This window comes from Macrotis lagotis, chromosome 7 (genome assembly GCF_037893015.1).
Source record: "Macrotis lagotis isolate mMagLag1 chromosome 7, bilby.v1.9.chrom.fasta, whole genome shotgun sequence".
NCBI lineage: Eukaryota > Metazoa > Chordata > Mammalia > Peramelemorphia > Peramelidae > Macrotis > Macrotis lagotis.
Window position 1 is genome coordinate 9,327,543 of NC_133664.1, and position 18,878 is coordinate 9,346,420.

The following is an 18,878-nucleotide window of genomic DNA, read 5'->3' on the forward strand; positions in this document are numbered from 1 at the left end:
ATCCATCTTTGCTTCCCTTGTAGGTTTTCTTCTATTTTCTGCCATTGGCCCCCTAACTCCGAAAGGCTACAATTGATTATGGATATATATATAGACATCTACACATGTAAATTCACAGATATCTCTATCTGTAATTGGTTGTACATCTATTATAACATTTTCTGAAAGCAACAACCTATTCTTTTCCTCTTCCCTTCTTCTTACTCCTCTGCCCCCTATACCTTAATCTACCCTTCTTCCAAGATTCCCCCCACACCCCCTTCTGTACCTCACAGCCCACTGATCTATATATACTTTCATATACCTCCTTAGCCTATTCCTTCACCCCCTAATTCAGTACCCTCCCCTATCCCACCCTTTCATTTCTTTCTGAATTTAAACGGCTTTATATACTCCAACTCATTACATAGGTATGTATTGTTCCTTTTTTAACCCTTTTCTGGGGGCGGCTAGGTGGCACAGCGAATAAAGCCCTGGAGTCAGGAGGACCTGAGTTCAAATCTGACCTCAGACACTTAATAATTACCTAGCTGTGTGGCCTTGGGCAAGTCACTTAACGCCACTGCCTTGCAAAAACCTTAAAAAAAACTAAGTAAAACCCTTTTCTTGATGAGAGTAGGCTTCCAGAACTACTGGTCCTCCTTGTCCTTTGAACTCCTCTGAATCAGTTCTTCTCACACCTCATTTGTATAAGATCATTTAAAAAAAAAATCTTTTCCTGGACCATTTTACGTTTCAGAATCCTCATCAACTCTGCTCTACCCTCATCTTTCTTTTTTTGGGGGGGGTTTTTTTGCAAGGCAAATGGGGTTAAGTGGCTTGCCCAAGGCCACCCAGCTAGGTGTCTGAGACCGGATTTGAACCCAGGTCCTCCTGACTCCAGGGCCGGTGCTTTATCCATTGGGCCACCTAGCTGCCCCTACCCTCATCTTTCCATTGAACCACGCAATCACTAATAATAATCTTGGACATATGATTTGTATTTCCACATACAGATAGTAAATAACTTGTCCTTACTGAGTCCCTTGTGATTAGTCTTTAACGTTTACCTTATATTTCTCTTGGAGCATGAATGTCAAATTTAAATTTAGGTCTTTTTGCAACAAAATCCTAAAACTCTGACAATTTGTTGAATTTCTTTTTTTTTTTTAAACAGGATTATGCTTAACTTTACTGAGTATGATTTTTCGGCTGCAACCCCAGATCTTTCACTCATAGATATATATAGGTATGTAATGTTACAAGACTTGCAGTCTTTTAATCTAGCCACTGCTAGATCCTGTACAATTCTAATTGAGGCTTTGCCATATTTGAATTGCTTTATTCTTGTTGCTCTTAAAATTGTTAACTTCACTTGGGAGTTTTGGAATTTGGCTATGATATTCCTGTCAGTTTTCTTCCTAGGATTCCTTTCAGGTGATGGAGATCAGTGAATTTTGTCTATTTCTACTTTCCTCTCTTATTCTAACCACTTCAGGACAACTTTCTTTAATTATTTCTTGTTTTATTGTATCACCCTTTCTTTTTTTGATTGTAGCTGGTCTATTTTCTCAACTTGATCTATTCTCTAGATCAGTTTTTTTTAATGAGATATTACACATTCTCTTCTATTTTTTTCATTCTTTAGATTTTGTTTTATTATTTCTTGGTCTCTTATAAATTCACTGACTTTCCTTTTTTTTAGGTCTTTTTTTGCAAGGCAAATGGGGTTAAGTGGCTTGCCCAAGGCCACACAGCTAGGCAATTATTAAGTGTCCGAGACCAAGGTTTGAACCCAGGTACTCCTGACTCCAAGGCCAGTGCTTTATCCATTACGCCACCTAGCCGCCCCCACTGACTTTCCTTTGCCTGATCCTAATTTTCAGTCATTTTCTTCCTTAAGATTCTACATATTCTTTTTCATTTGACTAACTCCCTTGTCATAATCTTCTTGTTTTTCTTGGATTATTTTATGGTTTGTTTTTTTTTAGTTTTCCCTCAATCTATCTTATTTGATTTTTAAAATCTTTTTGAGTGCTTCTATGAATTCTTTTTGAGCAGGCAGCCATGTGACATCACTCTTTGGGTAGCTTCTGCTTCAGTAGCTTCCTCGGAAGATGAACTCCAGTCTTCTCTATTCCCACAGAAACGGTCTATGATGGGGCTCTTTCTCTTTACCAGCTAATTTTTTAATTTTTTTAAAATTTTGTGCAGTTTATTGTTATATTCACCTCTAGACCCACAATGTGGGGGATGGCACCTGTGGCCTCAGGGTTTTTGTTCTAAGCCCAACCTTGGCACTCAGTTCCCCTCTCCACACCACAGCTGGGGACTCTCCACACTCACTGTGCTGGAAATGATCTTACTCCCTAAGAAGCCTTCAGTGGCTCCAACCTTCAGTTCTCCCTGCTGGTCTGGAACCCGGACCTAGAACCCAGTTCTCCTGCAAGTGTTGACAGCCAGGAGCATCAGGGCCTCTGCTTCTGCATTCACCCGCCATGTGCTGGCTCCTTCTTGCCCAGGACCTGTTGGCCACCCAGCAGGGCCTGATCTCCCTGATCAGCAGTTACCTCTCTTGCCCTGCTCAGAAGCCCCCCTCCCCACACTGTCTAGAGCCAAGGATGCCTGTGGCTGAGGCTATCTCCCAACCCTCCTGTTGTTTGAGGGAGATGTTCACACTTCACTCTGGCTGAACCTCGGTTCTGGATCTTCTATGATTGTCCTAGGAAGACCAATGCTCCGCCCAATTTGCAGCTCTGTGCTCAGGCTGCAGTGCTTTTTGGACTTGTTTGGGGAGGCAATCTGGAGAACTTAAGAGTTTCCTGACATGCTCCAGCATCTTCCCAGAATCCTAGCAGTGAAGAGTCTGTCAGAACATCTCGGATCATTCACTCTTGGATCATTCATGCAGATCCTCGTACAGCCCTGCTGTTTCTGTGGATGACTCTGCTCACTTCACTAAGTCTGTTCGGGTTTTTCTGAAATCATCTTGCTGACCTATTCTGAGAGCACAAGAGTATTCCATGGAGGCACAAGTATTGTTCATTCCTCCAGATGATGGGCATCCTCTGAGTCTTCATTTCTTTGCTATCACAAAGAGTTACTATAAATGTTTTTGTACACACAGGTGCTTTTCCTTTTTCTCTGATCTCTTTTGGGTAGAGACCTAACAGTGGTTTGGCTGGCTCAAAGAGTCTGCATAGCCTTATAGGTTTGGCCTTGGTTCCAAAGTGCTCCCCAGAAGGGCTGAGTCAGTTTAAAACTCAACTAACTGTTGCTGATGAATCATTTTTCAGTTGTGTTTGACTTAATGACTGCATTTACTTGGCAGAAACATTAGAGTGAGTTCCATCTTCAGATCATTTTCCAGATGAGGAAACTGAGGCAAACAGGGAGGGTTAAGAGACTTGCCCAGAGTCACAAAGCTACTAAGAGTCTGAGGTTGGATTTGAATGCAGATCCTCCTGCCTCCAGGTCCAGAGATCTATCCAATACATCACTAAGCTGTCCAAAATAGTGTATTAGTGTCCTAATTTTCTCACATCCCCTACATTTATCATTTTCCTTTTCTGTCATATTAGTCAATCTAATGAGCATGAGGTTGTACATGAGTTATTTTATTTTTCTCTAATCAAGAATAATTTAGAGTGGCTTTTTTTTCACATAACTATAGACAAATTTTATTTCTTTGTCTGAAAACTGTTCATTCATAACCTTTGGTCTTTTATCATTTGGAAAAAACATGAATTCCTATAAATTTGACACAGTTCTCTATATGAGAAATGAGGCCTTTATCAGAGACACTTTAACTTTATTAAAATTTTCCCCAATGTTCTGCTTTCCTTATAATGTGGGTTACATTGGTTTTGCTTGTGCAGAAACCTTTAAATTTAATATAATTTTTTTTATCCATTTTGCATTTCATATTGTTTTCTATCTCTTGTTTGGTCTAAAAAAAATTTTAAGTAATTAGAACAGAAGGAAGCATAGACAAGCAGGACTATTTTGGAAATAATGTATGAAATATAATAAACACCTTTTTCGGCAGTTAGGTGGCTCAACAAATAAAGTACTAGTCCTTAAGTCAAGAAGACCTGAGTTCTAATCCAGACTGAGACACTTGATCCTAACTATGTGACCCTGGGCAAGTCCTTAAATTCTGATTTCCTCAAATTCTGGACCATCTCCAGTCCTCCTGATCCATATTTGACACTGAACCCAGATGGCTCTGGAGGAAAAAGTGAGGCTAGTGACATAGCACAGCCCTCCTCACTCAAATTTAATTCCTGTGCTTGTCATGATTTCACTTCTCTGATGTGTCATGGTCTTCTTCAAGAACAAAGGACAAATATCAATATCTTTTATAAAAAAAAACAAAGAAATATGAAATGGACAATCATGATGTGAATATGAAAATGTTCTACCTTTTCTGGTGTTTTGAGTTCAAAATAAAAAAGTAAAATAAAATAAATAATACAAAGTCAGATTTAGGCCATGACAGTTAATTTTTGCAAACCACTTCATAGTACAAATGTCACACCCTCAACAGTTAATGAGTTTTCTCTTTATGAAAAGAGAATGAGAAGGAAAGAAAGAACTTTTCAGTTATGTTACTATGCAGTTCACACCAATGAGTAATTTTCTTTTCTTTTTTTTTTAAAGGCTTTTGCAAGGCAAATGCGGTTAAGTGGCTTGGCCAAGGCCACACAGCTAGGTGATTACTAAGTGTCTGAGACTGGATTTGAACCCAGGTAGTCCTGACTCCAGGGCCGGTGCTTTATCCACTGTGCCACCTAGATGCCCTAATGAGTAATTTTCAAAGGCTTATATTTTAGTTATTTAATAAAACTATACCTTAAAATATCTTAATTAAATATGCAAAAGAAGAGCCCTAATTCTTGAGGTTACTCAGTCCTAATCTCCTTGAGCCTCAGTTTATCCTAACTGGTTCTTAAAATAGGGATGACAGCAACTACACCTCCCACTCCACAGGACGGCTCAGAGGAAAGCACTATCTTTACATGAAGAATTCTCTGAGCATAGCTCCTCCCTTGGGAAGGAGGATTCAAGAACAAATGGGTAGTTTTCTGTGTCCTCATTTCTGCAACATTTCCACATTTGATCATTCTAAAATTTTTACTGTAGGTCAACATTTCCAGCAGCCTTAGAAGTCAATGGTCTCATTCAAATAATGAACTGTTGAGTGCCTCAATTATAAACTGTTCAAAACAAAGGAAAACAGGAGTTTCTAAGAATGAGTATACAAAATACTTTATTAATAAGCACTTCTGTCAAATTGCAGTCATTTTCTAAACTGTATGAAAGTAACATCAAGAGACAGCAAGACTTGAAAGTAAGTGTTCTGCAATTCCATGGGAGATCTTGGCCAGGTCAGTACCCACCAACTGATAAGAGCAGGGTGGATCAGTCCCCTGTGAGATTTGTCTTTAAATCTAGGATTCCATGCAAAAGGAAAATGCATTAAAGGAGGCATCTTCAACTAACTGTACTAAACAGAACTTAAGTCAATCCATCAAAAATCATCTATTAAATGCCAGTTGTGAGTGAGCCCCAGGAGGCTGAGTGCTGAGGGGGCAAAACAATGAAAAGATCACACTCCCCCCCCCCAGAAAGGCCAGTGAATTCCTTATTGACCTGGCACCATGCCAAGCATTTCTTCTCATAAAAACCCTGCTAGGGAAGTATCCCCTTTTTTTCAGATGAGGAAACCAACACAAACAAAGCTTAAGAAACCTGGCTTAGGGTCACACAACTACAGAGTGACACAGGCTGGATTTGAACTCAGGTCTTGGTAACTCCAAATCACTAACCACTGTGCCACCAGCTGCCCATCTTAATAGTTTCTTAATATTATTAAATATTATTAAAAGAAAAAGTGGGATGAGTCCCACAAAAAACCACTCAAGCTCCATTCCCTATAGCATGCATGGGTATGTATGGTATTCACCCATATATGTGTGTGGGTGTATGTAAACATAAACCAAGTTCTTTTTAATCCTGCCTTTGGAGGAGTGTCTACAAACCCAGGAATGATCAGAGGGGGAGAAGGAATCCTAAATCTTGCACAGCCCTCAAGCTAAGGAAAGAAGTAATAGGGAAAGAAGGAACAATTCCCAGGGATAATCAGTCTTTTGCCCTCTCTAGGGCAGGAGGTGCAGGTTCTGTGTAGAAAATACTTCCATGGTCTTCAACTCATCTTGGTTCACTTTTCTAAGCAGCATCTGTAGCTGTGCTACAAGGCTTCTTTTTTTTTTGGGGGGGGGGGGCTGTTGAGGCACTGAGTAAACACCTAAAAGTAGATTTGGAGATTCACTGTGGTCTTCATCTCCCCATGTTATTTGTCCCTGACCTCACTAACTTGGATGATGGGGACTTGGCTATGTAGTTTACTTTGACCCGGGTGCTGATTCACTCATTAACACAAGTTGAATTAAGCCCCTCTCCAGCTGGGGAAATCTTGGGAACATCAAGATCCCAAAAAGAAGCTAATTAAGTTGTGTGCACTGACATTTGGGTGTTCTGAGAAGAGTGAAAGCAAGGAGCTGCTCTGCTGTCAGAGTACCCAGCAAGGGATCAGGAAATGCCAGACACCAGAGCCTCTCAATGACAGAGAGGTAATCAAAGAAAAGAAAACAGAATTCTTTCTAATAATACCCTTTATATGAAGAGAAAGGCAATTCATTTGGAATATTGGGGGGCGGGGTAGGCAAGCCAGTGACACTGGTGTTTTTTATAAACAACAAAATGGAAAAATCTAAATACTCATTTCCAGAAGAAAAAATCTATCATCTCCCTCAGATTTTACAGGCACATGAGATTCAGAGGACTCACAAAAACATAAAGTGGCCTACCAAGTTTTAAAATTATGACTGATGACACAAGGCCAACCTCAGACAATCTCCCAATGTTCCAAGGGCAGGAGAGAGCCCACCATCCTCCAGAGCACCCAGCCCAGGCTGGCAGTGCCAGTCAGAAGGAGTCAACCTGAAGAAGCTTTCCCCTTTCCCAGGTGGACTTGGGAGGCAACCCAAGGAGCTCTGAGACATCTGAGAAAATCTGCCAAGTCCTGATTTACATTTAAAGCCTCAGGAGGATCCAGAGAAGCAGCTCTAGCCTCCCAAGTCCACCACCCTGTCTGCAAGTCAAACTGTAACTTTAATGTTATTCTTAATAGAAATACCAAAAGCCATGATCACAGATAAAAAAATCTGCCACATCCATGCTAGAGAAAGAATTCCCTCCGACGCCTCCCCCATGGTCATAAAGGCAGGTGTTTCCAGATTTACTTTTTCACTAGGTAATGAAAACATCCACATTGAAAAGAGGAAGCACAAGGGGTGGCTAGGTGGCACAGTGGAGAGAACACCGGCCCTGGAGTCAGGAGTAACTGAGGTCAAATCTGGTCTCAGACATTTAATAATTACCTAGCTGTGTGGCCCTGAGCAAGCCACTTAACCCCATTTGCCTTGCAAAAACTTAAAAAAAAAAAAAAGAGGAAGCACCTTCCTTACATGTCTAAAGGAAGCAACATATGAACAGGCACCAACAATAAAGATCAGCTGGTGGTCTTGTCAAAGGCTCTGGAAGGCTTGGTCTTGAGGCCCTGGTCTTCCATGATGGACTAGAGGCTCTCAACAGTGAGTGCAGGGGAGCCACATCAATGGAAATCATACCTACCCATGCCAACGAGAAAGTCTTTGTTCCTTAGAGAAATGAAAATGGAAGACCAGAGACTGCATGACGAAAGGCCCAAAAGGTTCAGAGAGGCAGGTGAGGGCAACCCAGGAGCTGTCCAAGGTCCCTTCCATGGACCAGAATGTTCTCAGTCTGAGGTGGCTCAAGGGATAATAAACCAGGACAAAATGGGAAATAGGAAGGCAGGACTTCACAGCCTTAGTCATTGCCCGGCTGTGGGACCCTGGGCAAGTCATTTAACCACCCTGCCTTAGTTTCCTCCCAGAGTTGCTATGAGAATAAAACAAGGCATTTTTTTAACTTAATTTTTTCCCAAATAAATGTAAAGATGGTTTTCGACATTGATTTTTTTTTATCAGAATTTTGAGTTCCACATTTTTCTGCCTTCCTCTCTTCCCTCCCCTCTCCTCATGACAGTAAGCAAACTGATACAGGTTGCATATGTAAAACCAAAAACAAAGTGTTTGTAAAGTGCTTTGCAAACCTTAAAGTGTGAGATAAATAAATATTATCATTTCAGGACAAAAAAATGCTGTTACAAAAATAAATATATTAGACTCAAAGATAACATGTGATTGTTGTTATTAATATAAATTCTAAAATCTTCAAAACTGGCAGTCAGTTTTCAGACTGAAAGAGACCAGGACTCACATTTCTACCATAAACAGAGGCTCAGATGTCCCTCGTACTCCTGTGTTCTCTAAATCTTGATATCTTAATTGTTCCTTTTATGCTTTGAAAAAGACCTCTTTTTCTCAACTAAAACATTACAAATGATCATTTCTTAGTGTTGTGATAAAAGGCAGAACCGTGTACTTACCCGCCCACAAAGGAGAGGACGTAAAAGGCAAAGTAAAATATAGCAAAGGGTCCAAACGTTACAAAGAAAAGCACAACGGCAAGGCTTCCCCATCCCCATATGGAAAAGTTGGCCTAAAAGGAAACAAAATGCACACCATGAGTGACCTACCTGCACCATGCTGGATAAACCTTGGGGACAAGTAGGGGCAGAGACATTGAAAAGAGATGGGCCCCATCCCAGGCTTCCATGGGGAGAGAAGGGATATGGGAGGGAGAGGCTTGAAGACGAGACCACTGTTCATTCTGCCCAATACTCTGCCCTCAGAGCATGGGGTGAAGGGGTCAGTTCCCATGGACCCTCCCTCAGGTTTGATCAGGCCAACCCTTAAAGTGCCCCTCAAGGAGGGGAGCATAGCAGGGGCAGGAGAACCTCAGTGAAAAGACAATGAGAGAATGGCTGAGGCCTCTGGATTCCAATATGGTTTCCAAGGGTTCCTGTGGGACATGGTCAAGGGGGCGTCTCTGACCTTCTCGACCTTTCCTCTGTAAAATGGAAGGCCTGGTACCCGGGAGCCACCTTGAGGTAGACTCTGGGTTCCACTGGGCTCCAATTGGGCTTGACCAGGTTCTGCTCACACAATACCTTTTCATTCTCCCTCCCAATGCATTGTGCTCACTTGCTTTGCGCTCACTCTCTTTCTCACTTTTCTCACTATATATGTATCTTGGCTCTTATATTCCTAAAAAACTGAAGACCATTCCCCAAGAGCTTGCTCCCACTTCTCCCCTCATCTCTCCTCCTTTCCATTTCCTCTTCTTGAAGAGATGCCCCCTCAATCAACCCTGTCTGTTTCCTCCCAACACTCCTATGACTCCCCATAACATTATAAAGGTCTCAGGTGACCCCTGCACATCCAATAACAAGAACCTGCCATCTCTGCAGCTTGTTGTGGCAAAACTCCTGGAGGAGGCTGGCACCAAGGCTGCCTCCATTTTCCTCTGGCTCTTCATTCCACTGAAGATGGTCACTCTCAAGTTACCAAAGCTCTCTTCCTCACCCAATCCAACAGGTTTTTCTCTTAGATTCTCTCCTTCCTGATGCTGTTTCCTGCTGGTCTCCTCCCAACTGACCACTCCTCCACGGTCTCTCTGCTGGATGGTCATCCAGGTCCAGTCCCTCAGCATTCTTTCCTTTATTCTTGGAGTTTCACCAGTGATTCTCAGATCTATTTAACCAGCCCTCCTGGTTCTCCTCATCTCTGACTTCCTTGATGGACAACCTGAACGGGCAGTCCCCCAGGCAGGCAAGAACCTAAAATGGAAGCCATGCTCTTCTCCAGCAAGGCTTCTTTTTCTCCAGGCTCACATGGCCAGTTGTCATACCCTAAGGTCTGGATCTTCCTTCACCCCTCTCCTGGGTGACTCTTCTCTTTCCACTGACCCCACAGCTTCTGAGTTGGGTCTCCTGGTTTCAAGGCTCTTCCCACCCAGGCCTGCTCTACTCAAGTATCCAACTGATAGTGTTATATACACTCTCACTCAATGAGCCCCAATGCTTCCAGAACCAAAGATTCTGTTTCCTTATAAAGCCCTTTCTACCATTCCTTCCTGACAAAATCCTGTGACACAATGGCAGTGGCCTTCCTGCTGCTCCCTAGACAAAAGACTCCTCCTCTCAACTCCAGCAGTCTTTACCATCTGCTACCCCTGCCACCTGGCTTCCATAGTCCCTCCTCAGCACTTGCCTTCTCCCGTCAGTGTCTCTCTTCTTCACAAGGACCATGTTGCACTAGGAGCCCCTGAGAACAGGGGCAAAGTTTAGGGCTTTCCTCATGCCACACATAGCACAGAGGAGGCCCTGGGGGAAGAGGGCCGCCACCACTATGGGCTCACAACCAGAAGGGATATTGAAAGTGGGCCAGGGCAGTCCCACCTTTAGGTGGGTGAGAGATTGGAGGACTCACCAAAGGCAGCCCAGAAAAAGAAAGGTCAAGTTCTGAGTCAGGGTCCTGCTCACCAGGTTCCTGGGTCTGGTCCACCCCTCACCCCTCACCCCTCACCCCCACCCCTCCCTACCTCTGCTGCCCTAAGGTCCACACTGTGATCCCTATTTTTCAGTTACTGAAGCCACTGAAGATGGGGAGAATGATGCAAGCTGGTGCCCTCCAGTTACCACCTTGGGATTGGGCAGAGCATTTTGGTTGAGTGGAGGAAGTGATGGAACTGAAAGGGAATATGGATATGACCATGGGACCCAAGGTGTGTCCTGGCTCCCTCATACAAGGCCTAGTGCTCTAAGCCTATGCAGCCACAACAGTCTCAAAATATCTGAAAGCCGAAAGAAATGTTAGCTTTTTATATGGAGGAAAAGGGAGGTGTGGGACATAGTCCTCTTTCAATATGAATTCATTTTAAATCTTACATTCTTTGAAAAAGTGAATACAGAACTTCCGAAATACATCAGAAAACTGTGCTTAACCAAACTTAGGACAAACTTCACAAGATTTTTAATAAGATTAGTCTTATGAATAAGAGTCCCTGAGTTCAAATCTGGCCTCAGACACTTAATAATCACCTAGCTGTGTGGCCTTGTGCAAGCCACTTAACCCCACTGTCTTGCAAAAAAAAAAAATCCTAAAAGAGAATAGAACTTACAATCAGGAGTTACTTTAGAAATTAAAAGGTTAATGATGTCAGTACAAAAATCCCTCTTGAACCCTAGTCAATATCCCAGAGAAAGCAAAAGAGGATATAAATAGCCACAGGAGAATAATTTTATTTAAAAATATAATACTATTTGCTTAGCGATAAGATAGTCTACTATGATTTCATACTTCTTCCCCCTAAAAAACATGATTTTTGTTCATTTGCAATTATTTTTCTAACTTTTCCAATCCAAAGGAAAATCATTGAGGGCACAATATATTCTTTCCAGATGTCAGCTTTAAGAACTTTCAAAATTTTAATTAGAAAATATTTTGACACTGAAAATATTGGTTCTAGGTGAATTCTATGAACAAATATATTTACTTATCCATAATTCTCCTCTCTGAAATCCAATAGATGTAAAAAACCAAACACAAAACTCTGAAGTCTTATTTTTCTAGGTCATCACAGATCTGGAGAGCTGAGCCAGCCACTTATCACTTCATCCTGACTCTGACATCCCTAATCAATCGCTTGACAAAAACTCAAGCTACCAGTCTTAAAAAATGTTAATGTTAATGCACAGTGTCTAATCTCTTAAGAATAAAACACAAAAGAGTCTCCTCCCTTTGAGACCTGCAAGGCTACAAGGTGGCTGGCTGGCTGAATGGAGAGGGCTGGGGGGCCAGGAGTCAGGAAGACTTCCCTTCCTGAGTTCAAATCTGGCCTCAGACACTGACAGGTGGGCACTTAACGACTGCTAGCTGAAGTGGACAACAGGCCAGACACTTGAAGGCATCAAGGGCCTTTGGGAGAGTTCTTCCTGTCTCCTTCCTTATCTTAGGACACCTTGTTCATCAAGCTTGTTTCTCAGTTCCAGCCCAAAGGTCCTGTTCCTGCAAACAGGAATTGAGCAACTCTGTTTGTCCCCTGGGGCCCATGGCCTTCTTCCCAGCTAAGATCTGCAGCTCCTCCTCCTCCTCCTAGTAGAGTTTCCACATCATCCCCAAGTCCCATGCCCATAGGGCCCCTACTCACAAGGGGAGGAGGGAGTCAGGACACACCTTGGGTCCCATGATCATGTCCATATTCCCTTGCAGCTCCATCACTTCCTCCACTCAACCAAAACACTCTGCCCAATCCCAGGGTAGTAACTGGAGGACGCCAGCCTGCATCAGTCTTCCTCTCTTCTTCCCATCTTCCTCCTCCCCAAATCCTGCCCACAGACCAGGAACTTTAATAACCACATGGAAGCTCCTTCCTCAGCTTCCTTAAACCCTAAGTCCAATCCTTCACTTCACCTCTGCTGTGCACCAACAAGGCAAGATGAGGTAGCTTGCAATCAGCCAAAATTAATCATTAAATAATACGAGCAAACATGTAGCTAGTGTTCACCCTGAGCCAGGCTCAGGGTAGAATATTCTCAATTAGCTCCTTTGATCCTCACCCTAATCCTAACATATATGACCCCCACTTGACAGATGAGGAAACTGAGGCAGAGAAGGTAAACGTGAAACTCCACTGGAGCCCTCAACAAACAGACCAGTTGCAACTGCAGTGCCAGGTGAAAAGTGAGCTTATGGGACAGTTGACCCAGGGTGCATCAGATGAGCTCATCTCTAAGGTCCCAACAACTGAGAGTCTCTGGTCTGATGATAGTTTTATCAGTGCCCAATAGATTAGTTCTAGGTGAACTAATTTAGGAAGGGCCTTCACTGCTGAGGGTGAAAAAGAGTCAAGAGAGACATTCAGATGAAGGATTTGGGGTATTTGTTCTAAAGAAAGACACAGAAAGGACCTGAGAGTTGTCCTCAAGTATACAAAGCAAAGAACTAAATGTTTAAGGAGGATTATTAGTCTTGCCCTGTCTAACCAAAAAAGGGCAAAATCAGGATAAATGGATAAAAGTTGCCAAGAGTCAAATGTGAAATGAACATGAGGAAACAATTCCTAATGACCAGAATAGGCTGCCTTAAAAGGCTGAGGTGGCCAAGGCTGGAGGAGCAACATGCTCCAGTAGAGATTCTTTGGTTCAGATATGGACTGGACAAGATGGCCTTCCAACTATACAAAATTTCATGATGCTGTGACATACCACCCATTTGATCACCTCCTTTCTCTGAGCCTCAGTTTATCCATAAAATAAGGGGGTTCAACTAGATGAACTCTAAGATATTTTCCACTAAATCTATAAAACCATACACTTCACTATACTATCCTCTCTCATTCATTCTCTCTCTCTCTCTCTCTCCATACACACACACACACACACACACACACACACATAAATATATGATAATGGTAACTTTACTAACCCCACATAAAAGGATGATGTTTTTATGCTTTTAAATCCCATATAAATTTTCTTTTTTTTTTTAGGTTTTTTTTTTTGCAAGGCAATGGGGTTAAGTGGCTTGCCCAAGGCCACACAGCTAGGTAATTATTAAGTGTCTGAGGCCGGATTTGAACCCAGGTACTCCTGACTCCAAGGCCGGTGCTTTATCCATCCACTGTGCCACCTAGCAGCCCCCATCTAAATTTTCAAAGAAAAAGTAAAAACAAAAAAAATCATTAACACTTGAAAAACATGCTCTAAATCACTATTGATTAGAGAAATACAAATTAAAGCAACTCTGTCAAACTACCCTATACCTATCAGATTCAATTAGAAAACAAAAAAGGAAAAATGACAAGTACTGGACTGTGGGAAAATAGATCCACTAATGTATTGTTGCTGGACTTGTGAACTGATCTAAATCATTCTGAAAAGTGGAACTATTCCCAAAACATTACTAAAATGTTTATTCTAGAAAAACCAAGCAAACCACTATCAGGTCTGTAGTAGACTAGAAATTAAAAAAAAAAGAAAAGAAGCCTTATTCATAAAAATAATATCAGCTTTTTGTGGTGACAAAAAAATCAAAATTTGAGGGAATGCCATCAACTGGGCAATGGCTGACCAAGTTGTGCTATATGAATGTGATGAAATATCCAAAGGAGAGGAGATATAGGAGGACAGAATGAGGGTTAGCCTAACTCAGTGAAAGTGCTTTAGGGATGGGAAAGATCTGTTAATGATTTTAAGTGGCAAAATTAAAATTAAAAGAAAGATGATGCTTTTTTAAAAGAAGCAGCTACAAGCCACCTCTTCCTCCCAGGGGAGAATGGGGGGGAGATAAAGGGAGCTCAGGATGAATCCCTTCAAGGTGTGCAGGTAGCTTATGAGGTAAAGTCTTCTTCTCAGAAGGAGGTAGGGAAAGAGGAGAAAAGGAGACCTCAGAAAAAAGAAACGGTTTGAAACAGACACTAGGGAAATGAGAGATGAGTGAAGAAGAGTAAAAGTACAGACCTGCAGCAGTGGGGGCCCAGCTGAAACAAGAAAGCACAAATATATCATGACTTTCCATCACTGTTCTAACAACACATCAGGAAGAGAGATGAGGGATGATGGAATCCAAAGCAGGGTTAAAAAGGGGATGAACAGCAAGTAAAAGAAAACTCTGAATCAGTTACCCGAGTGTTACAAAAATTCTACTTAAAAAATCAATAGAGAGATTAACAATATTGAAAGTAAAAAATTATCAAATTTAGTAAATTAAAACTAAGTTGGTTTTATGAAAAAAATCAACATAATAGATAAACCTTTGGGTACTTTGATTTAAAAAATGACAGATGAAAACCAAAATACCAGTATCAAAAATGAGAAGGATGAATTCACCACCAATGAAAAAGAAATTTGGGCAACAATTTAGAGGTATTTTGCACAACTACAAGCCAATAAATCTGACAATTAAGTGAAATGGATGAATATTTACAAAAATAAAAATTACCCAGAATAGCAAAAGAAGAAATAAGATACTTAAATAACCCCATTTCAGAAAAAGGAATTGAACAAGCCATTAATGAACTCCCCAAGAAAATAAAATCTCCAGGGCCAAAAGGATTCAAAAGTGAATTCTACCAAACATTTAAAGAACAATTAATTCCAATCCTATATAAACTATTTGGAAAACTAAGCAAAGTTCTGCCAAATTATTTTATGACACAAAAATGGTGCTTATGACTAAATCAGAAAGATCCAAAACAAAATTATGCAACAATTTCTCTAATGAACATTGATGCAAATATTTTAAATAAAATATTAGCAAAGAAATTAGAACAAATTATGACTAGGAAAATACACTATGACTAGATGGGATCTATACCAGAAATGAAGGTCTTGTTCAATATTAGTAAAACTATCAACACAATTAATATAGCAAAACTATCAAAAAATCTATGATTATCTCAAAACATACTAAAAAAGTTTTTGACAAAATACAGAATTCATTCCTATTAAAAATACAAGAGAGCAAAGGAATAAAGGATTTTTTTTTTAAATAATAAGAAGTGTCTATCTAAAACCATCATCAAGCAGCATCTGCAACAGGGATAAGCTAGAAGCCTTCCCAATAAGACAATGGGTTCCCATTACCACCACTATTATGTAATATTTTACTAGAAATATTAGCATCAGTAATAAGAGAAGAAAAGGAAATTAAAGGAATTAGAATAAGCAAAGAGGAAACAAAAATATCACTCAGTGCAACTGATTTGATGGTAAACTTAAAGAATTCACTCAAACACTACTTGAAACAATTAACAACTATAGCAAAGTTGTAGAATAGAAAATGAAACCCACATAAATCATCAGCCTTTCTATATATTATCAATAAAGCTGAATAGCAAGAAAGAAAAAGAGAAATTCTATTCAAAACAATGATAGACAATATAAAATATCTGAGATTCTACCTGCCAAGACAAACCCAGGTATAATATGAATATAATAACAAAACATTTTCAGACAAATAAAGTCAGATCTAAACAACTGAAAAATATCATTTCTCATGGGTAGGTTGAGCTAATATAATAAAAATGTAGCTCTATTTAAATTAATCTACTCATTTGAGGTTATACCAACCAAACTACCCAAAAAGAACTAGAAAAAAATAATAAAAATGTATCTGAATATCAAGGAATGAAAAAAAATGCAAAAAAAGGTAGCCTATCAGAACCAGATCTAAAACTTTATTATAAGGCAGCAATCATTAGGATCATTTAATATAAGCTAAGAAATAAAGAAGTGGATCAGTAGAATAGGTTAGGCTTACAAGACAGAGTAGTAAATAACTACACTAATTTACCATTAAATAAAAAAAAAAAAGACTCCAGTTTCCAGGATGAGAACTCATTATTTGACAAAAACTGCTAGGAAAACTGAAAAATAGTATGGCAAAAACTAGACAGACCAACATCTCACAACATATACAAAGATAAAGTCAAAAGGGGTACATGATTTCAATATAAAGGGTGGTACCATAAGCCAATCAGAAGAGCAAGAAATCATTTACCTGTCAGATCTATGGAGAATAGATGACTAAAGAAGATTATAGAACATCATGAAATATAAAATGGTTAACTTCGATTACATTAAGCTGAAAAGTTTTTGCACAAATAAAACTAATAAAGCCAAAATTAGAAGGAATGCATAAAGCTGGAAAACAATATTTACAGCCCATGTTTCTGACAAAGACCTCATTTCTAAAATGTAGAAAGAATTGAGTCAAATTTATAATACAAGTCATTCCACAACTGACAGATGGTCAAAGGACAATAAGCATTAAGAGGCAGTTTTCAGATGAAGAAATTAAAGCTATCTTTTATCATATGAAAAAAATACTCTAAATCACTACTAGAGAAATACAAATTAAAGCATCTCATACCTATCAGATTGACTAATATGACAGAAAGGGAAATGACAATGTTGGACAGGATGTAGGAAAACTGGGACACTAATGTTCTGCTGGTGAAATCTGAATTGATCCAACCTTTCTGGAGAGCAATTTGGAACTATGCCCCAAAGATAATCAAACTGTGGATACCCTTTGATGCAGAGATCATAAAAAAAAAATCAGAAAAAACTCACATGTACAAAAAAATTCACAGTAGTTCTTTTGTGGCAGCGAATTGAAAATTGAGAGAATGGCCAACAATTAGGAATGGCTGAGCAAGTTGTAGAATATGAATATAAGGGAATATTCTTGCTCTAAAAGAAAGGGTGAGCAGCAGATCTCAGAAAAATCTGGAAAGACTTACATGAACTGATGCTGGGTGAATTGAGCAGAACCAGAAAAAAGTTGTACACAGTAAAACAACATTGTGCAATGATCAACAATGACAGATTGAGCTCTGGCTCTCAGCAATTGAGCAATCCAAGACAAAAGACATACAATGGAAAATGCTATTCACATCCAGAAAAAGAACTATGGAATCTGAATGCAGATTAATGGATGCTTTCTTCACCTTTTAACTGTTTTTAGCCTTTCCCTTTTAATTCTGATTCTTCTTTCATAACATGACCAATATGGAATTATGTGTAACATAATTATACATATGTGACCTATAATCAGATCACTTGCTATAGTTCAGTAGGGGGGAGGGAAGGGTGAGTGAAAGAAAACTTTACAAAAATGAACAATGAGGAGCAGCTAGGCAGCACAGAGGACAGAGCACCAACTCTCGAGTCAGGAGGACCTGACTTCAAATCCAGCCTCAGTAGGGCTGATTAGACCCTGGGAAAGTCACTTAACCCCACTGCCTCGCCAAAAAAAAAAAAGAAAAAAAGAAAAAAGAATATTGAGAACCCTCTTTATATAAGATTTGAAAATTAGAGGATAAAAATAAAAATAAATAAAAATAAAATTCTACTTAATCCTTGGCATGAGTCTAAGCAGACACTGCACCTCCCATCCTGTCCCCACCCCCAAAAGAAGCTGTGCCAAAGTTTGCTTTTCATAAAAGCTTTTTTTTTTCCAGATAAAATGAAAGTTTTTCTACTTGGTAAAGGAAAGGAAACTTGGCCTTTCTGTGGCAGTGTATCATTAAGGACATGTAGAGTTTCTACCAAAATCACTATTCCTTTCTTTCCTGTTGCACATCATGGACTCACAGAAAAGACTTTATTTAACTTAACTTGGGTAAAGGTCAGTTCCAACCCAGACCCTTGTCTTTTCCACTAGCTTAATAAGAAACTTCCTGTATGAGTTCTTTACTCCCATTCAGTACACATGCACACAAAGGTAAACATTTCAAGGAAATGCAACAGCAGAATAACAAGTTCTGACCTTCCTCCTCTCCTTAGCTCCTCACCAATTAGATGGCCTTGAGCAAATTCCTCAGCCTCTAGAGATCTCAATTTTCTCACCCAGAAAAGATTAAGAAAAGACTTTTACTAGAAATTTCTGTGCAAGCAGTCTGGAAATCAGAAAGCACCAAAAATGCCACCCAAGTTGTAGCTTCTTGGCCACAGGAAGAAGCAATGCTAGAAATACATTAGAGAAAAAACAAAGTTGCTCAAACTACTCAGCTGACCTGTATAGAACAGTGAAGCAGGCTGAGCTTGAAGACCTGCCTCTGGTCTAGGGCCATCCAAGTAAGTGGTGGAGCTCTATGAGGTTCAGCATGTGGGATGATGCTATGAATCTCAAAGGAGAGGGTCTAATTGAAATTCTCCACACACTCTGAAGCAGGGGATGCATTCAGAGGTTTGATTTCTGCAACCCAATATCCTTTTAACTGTTTCCCCATCTTCAGAGTCCACTTAGAAGCATATCTCCAAATGCAGGGCTTGCCACCACATCTCACAGGAGTTCCTTGAGCAATAACATTCCAACCCTTCTACCTTTCAATGCAAGTGG

At 40.2% G+C, this 18,878-nt stretch overlaps 1 protein-coding gene across 7 annotated transcripts in view; it reads right to left on the reverse strand.

Annotated features, from left to right (window-relative positions):
* The window catches only part of SNX13 (sorting nexin 13), a 129,864-nt gene that overhangs the window by 91,821 nt on the left and 19,165 nt on the right, over positions 1–18,878 (reverse strand). For 5 of the 7 annotated variants that reach the window (XM_074195429.1, XM_074195428.1, XM_074195425.1 and 2 more), the window contains one exon: positions 8,516–8,628. The exons of the other annotated variants lie outside the window; for them this stretch is intronic. In XM_074195429.1, coding sequence (XP_074051530.1) covers positions 8,516–8,628 — 113 coding nt within the window. The remainder of the gene's footprint in view (positions 1–8,515; positions 8,629–18,878) is intronic. 7 annotated transcript variants of the gene reach the window in all.